This window comes from Haliotis cracherodii, unplaced genomic scaffold (assembly GCF_022045235.1).
Source record: "Haliotis cracherodii isolate W230 unplaced genomic scaffold, xgHalCrac1.p SCAF_2, whole genome shotgun sequence".
NCBI lineage: Eukaryota > Metazoa > Mollusca > Gastropoda > Lepetellida > Haliotidae > Haliotis > Haliotis cracherodii.
The window spans coordinates 73,803,583-73,809,010 of record NW_027266275.1 but is presented as its reverse complement, the minus strand read 5'-3'; the positions used below and the strand labels follow the sequence as shown (position 1 = coordinate 73,809,010).

The following is a 5,428-nucleotide window of genomic DNA, read 5'->3' as shown; positions in this document are numbered from 1 at the left end:
CAACCATATCGCGATGAGAACAGGGTAGTTACTATAATTTAAGACCTGTCGATGGAGGACAGTAAAACAGTAAGGTAATATCACAGTTTAGATATAAAACAAACCTATTTCAGTAGATTAGTTCTCATAAATTAAAACCAGGCTATAGACCACTATCAACCAAAGCTAGACCATCTCATTGTGAATCATGGGATCTTACAGTGCCAACTAAATAAACAAATACACCACAACATGTATATAACAACATAACATGAAAACCAAAAGAGATGGCATCATACACCTTTGTGTTTCAGAAGACCTTGTTAAATATCGGTTTCTACAATGCAACATTTCAGATTCGCATGTGTGTTTCATGGACTATAATGTACTATACGGGCCGACTATTCATTTATTCAACTTGAGCTGATGTTTTTAAACCAATCACATCCTGTGTCTGAAGGTGTCTGAAGCATGATTTTTTTCAAGTATGTTCAATGACAATTCCTTTTTGTTGATATCCCCCACCCACCCCCGACCTGAATATCAAATGGTCGGCCCCTAAAAATTGAATGACTGATAAACTCGTATCAACTTTCATTACAAATGCAATGCACAGAGTCCATCATGCCAGTCACGTCCTCCAGCTCAGCGAGGATGTCACAGTGTATAGGAATTGACCTACATGGTAGCCCATAGTCCTTCTCTCCTCACCGTCGTGCCGACACATGGAGGACGGCACTGGTCAGCCTCGAGTGGGACAGGACAACGAGGTCCCCACTGCAGCACTGGCTCTCTGTGAACTGGACAAGGGGGACCAGGGCATAGAAAAGGCACCAGCTCCTTTCAATGATGATTCGTTAACAGCTGAAGAAAAACAAGATGGAACCAACACATTGCTCACATTGAACATCAAGACCACTGCATTGGGGAAGTCACATCTCCGAGAAAGTACTGAGTTGTCTGACCAGGAAGAGGAGTGTACAGCCGAGTCTACATTAGGAACAACAGACATCACCATGGTGGAGTCGCCTTCAGATGACATACCCAATGGTCGTTCTTCCCCAGCTACACTGTCAGTAGAGGAGACAACACGACCAGCAACGTGGGACTGTGATGGTAATGGATCTACCCCCAAACTCACTAAGACATGCAGGCCTCACTGGAAGTATCTAATTGTAATTGGATCTTTCTTCACCCATTTCATACTCGAGGGGTCTTTCAACGCCTTCGGTGTACTCTTCACCGACATTTGGAAATATTTCGGGGCTTCAAAAAGCAGTGTGGCATTAGTTGGTTCGCTGTTTGTCTCTCTTCCTCTTATCGGCGGAGCTGTGGCAAGTCTCATCGCTATCAAACTTGGATGTCGGATTACGGCCATGGTTGGAGGAGTCGTCACAGCACTTGGAATACTGGCTAGCGTATTTGTACAGTCGCTGGGTCTGATGTACCTGACGTTTGGCTGTCTGGCCGGGATAGGAGCTTCTTTTCCTTACCTAGCATGTTCCGTGATTCTCGATCATCATTTCAGCAGTAAGCTGGGTCTGGTGTCTGGCATCGCGGAGTGTGGCGCAGGGATGGGGACGGTGTTTATGCCCATAGTGTTTGAGAACTTGTTGGTGACCTATGGGTGGAGAGGGACGTTGATGATTCTGTCTGCTATCATGCTGAATGTCTGTGTATGTGGTGCCCTATTTCAGCCAGCTTCACCACCGAGAACGGAGAGAACCCGAGTGAAAAATCAAGATAGTATTTCTACCATACCTACGCATGAAAAATTTGAACATTTTGTCGGCGAAACCACATATCCTACGGAACATATTTCACCCTCTATTCTTCAAAGCTACTGCAATGAAAATGATGTCACCACGGACAAAGAGAAACACTTCGATATAAAGAATGGAAGCTATTTGAAGGCAGTCTTGAAAGCCTGTTGTTCAAACTTGAGCCTTCATGTTTTCACAAACCCTAAGTATCTGCTCTACACGTTTGCTGTCTTTGTCTTCAACCTCTGGGTCGGCATTCCCTACGTGTACCTTTCTGACAAGGCCATAGAACAAGGCGTGGACAAGAAGAACGCTTCCTTTCTCCTATCCATCATAGGCGCTTCGCAGTTAGTTGGCTGCCTCCTCTTTGGATCTCTAATGGATATCCGCAACATTAACAAGACCGCCATGTATTGTGTCACTGCAGCTCTCTCTGGCACAGCCCTGACACTTATGCCCCTATTCTCTACGTTCACACCACTTGCAATTTTGGCAGCTGTGTTTGGGTTGTCCTCAGCGCCTGCAGACTCCATGAATCTAGTGATGCTGGTGGATATCCTAGGCTCCGGGCGGCTCAGCTCGGCGTATGGCTACATCATAACTCTGAAGGGCTTCGGGGAATTGCTAGGCCCACCCATTGCAGGTAGGTGTCTGGTGATCATGAGTACCTCAAGGTACTGGGTTGGATCAGTTCATGTTTGTGTCACTGAAATCCTTTCTGGGATGTTGGGTGCGGAAACAGTTATTTGAATAAAGAGGGGTTTACTTATCACTTGGCATCTTGTGTTGGGTAGACGAAATTATGATGAAAACATCAGCAAATGATATATTCATAGTCTTTTACTTTTTAATACGTTTTCAGTGAGTCCATCTCATTAAAATCAGATCTTAGTTATCCTTACCGCCAAATAAAGATCTGAGAAGTTTTCTAACCTTCTTATTCATAGTGTGTGCAAGTGTGATAAGAAAACAGCTGAACGAAACAACCTCTGGCTGGTCATGAGCATCGGTCCTAGCGAACTCGGTGCTTCTCTCCTAAACCAGACAGATGTTGATATAGTTTGCTGTCTCCTTTTATGTATCCCACTTGTCCCGCTAAACAACAGTAACACTGATGTGTGTACCATGACTGTTATCCAAGGACACTACTACTTGTGCAAGGACGTAAACGATACGGTTGTGTGATAAATCAATGAATGTGAACATTGTCTGCCCCCATCATAACTATTTCCTTTATTAATAATCTCCTTTCAACTCCCGACTCGTGAAGGTCCGGGGTAGAATAGGTCGTCAGCAACCCATGCTTGCCGTAAAAGGCGACTATGCTAGTCGTAAGAGGCGACTAACGGGATCGGGTGGTCAGGTTCGCTGACTTGGTTGGTGCATGTCATCGTATCCCAATTGCTGGATCGATGCTCATGATGTCAACCACTGGATTGTCTGGTCCAGACTCGATTATTTACAGACCGCCGTCATATAGCTGGAATAGTGTGGCGTAAAACTACATACAAACAAACTAATACAAACCAAACCTTTCAACCCTTGTACATTCTCCCATGCCTCCCTTTGGAAATAAAAAGGAATAAAACAATATATATAACCCGGATCACGTCAGAACAACCTGTCATCCGACCAATCAGTGCGTCGCTTACCAGATCAGGAAAGTTACTGTCAAAATTTGTTTTCTAATCATGCAACCTCGAAAAGGTTAACTCGGTGTATTCCGAACGACATTTACGAGCTGTACGACTGATCCCATCAAAATCTTCTTCAATCTCTCGCTTCAATATGAGATAAACATCAACGGACAAGACGTGACAAAGCTCGCGGAATGTACTGCGATACAATCTCGGCCATCTATTGAGACATTCCAGAATGTTCTTTTGTTCAGGATTCGAATTTTGAATTGAGAATTTGGTCAAAATAAATTTTCAAAGTATAGTCTGGCATGGAAGTCGCCAGTTTGAAACTATTGTCGTAAAGCTCGAGAAAGCAGCTTTCTTTTTGGTTAACGTCGAACACCTCCATGTCACCCCTCGTCGCCATGTCGCCCTGCTGACAAAAGGTGTCGTAATTCACTTTTCTAAGTTATATCCCTGACAGGGATTCTAGGTGTGTCAACACAAACACGTGTTCGTGAGGTTTATCAAAGTTATACTACTTGCATCGCTTTGGCCTTTCCTCACACTCCAAGATGACACGCCGTGATATAGCCGAAATCTGTTCTAAGTGACGTTAACCCCAACTCACTCACTAACCGTTTGGAAACCAGATCCCGGTTCACAAAGCTATTTTAAGACTACAGCTGATGTAAAGTAGTGCTGCGGCGTGGGATTTACGGCAGCCGTAGTTGTGAAACCAGTCCAACAATGCACCGACTGAGTCGCACTAAATTCTACCTAGGGCTTCCATATGTTTGTTGTTGAAACGTTTATATCTAGGATCAAGTGTAAGTTTTATAATTCATATGGGGCGGTGGGGTAGCTTAGGGATTAAAGCATTCGCTCGATAAACCGAAGGCCCGGATTCTTTCCTTGTGTCTAAGGCCATGTTATTACTCGAGTATAACTCTAGACTCTACTTGAAACCCGTAAGGAAAATTAGACAGAGTTCTCTCCCTGGACAACAAAGTTCTCCATACCAATATCAATCGCTGGGGGAAAAAAAGAACTTCAGAAACTATTGAAATATAACTAAAGAAGCCAGCCATTTACTGAGACCAATGCCAACTCAAAATTATGAAATGTCATTTCTTTGTAATTTGAAATAATATTAAGTCAATGCTCATCATAAGAGGTACACAGCCATTAACCACTGAAAATTCATTGCAAATAAACTTCTTCGTAATGGTGAAATTAACACTGCTAAATATGTTATAGATGTTTTAGTAAGGAATGTAGTCAAGAATTATGACAGATACACTATCACAATCAGGGAAATGCACTTCTATATTATTTAGGCTACCAACCCTGGCTGATGGTAATAGACATTTCTTAGACTATAAGGGACGCAGATCAATACTTAACTGTAATTAACCTATAATGTTATCATGTTGAGGGACAAATGGGTGTCACAGGACGAAAATGGTGTGGCTTTGTAGTTTCCCCAACCCCGGAGTAAAACCAGACTCTTTCAATTTAAGGCATATGCCTTATAACTTGAAAAGATGCGGGGTATCTGGCAATGTAGGGCCGAGTGTTGACACTCATATGTGTGCGTGTTCCACAGGGTTGCTGTATGACGGGTCGGGGAATTATGACAACACCTTCTATGCCGCCGGAGGATGTATGATTGGGTGTGGCGTGCTCTACGGACTTCTGTCAAAGGTGAAGATAAGACGTTGCACTCATCACTCTCCACATGTTGCTACTGACGCTCCAGACGTCGTCTCGAGGTGATGCTGGATAGCCATCAAGTGACACCTACTGGCAACACGATTCAGGCGTCGCCAGATGCTTGTCATCGAATGCAACCTTCCTCCATTATTGATGTTACTTTTGTGCACATGAAAACAGGCACACACTATTTGTGGACGTTCTAATATATAAAAATAGTGTTATTAAAGTACTATTGTTGTACAGATGTATGCCTGCTGTTGTTTCAATATGACGATCACGTTTGCCATTTTCTCTTAAACCGTTGCGTATACAATGTTTAAACTTTGCAGGGATCATCCCTTCAAGTGT

The 5,428-nt window shown here is 43.4% G+C and overlaps 1 protein-coding gene across 1 annotated transcript; it reads left to right on the top strand.

Annotated features, from left to right (window-relative positions):
* The first annotated feature begins 704 nt into the window (after window positions 1–704).
* Window positions 705–5,140, top strand: LOC139469623 (monocarboxylate transporter 13-like). The gene is made up of 2 exons (XM_071251847.1): window positions 705–2,385; window positions 4,971–5,140. Exons 1-2 carry the CDS (start codon window positions 705–707, stop codon window positions 5,138–5,140), a joined length of 1,851 nt encoding a protein of 616 aa, XP_071107948.1.
* The last annotated feature ends 288 nt before the right edge of the window (window positions 5,141–5,428 follow it).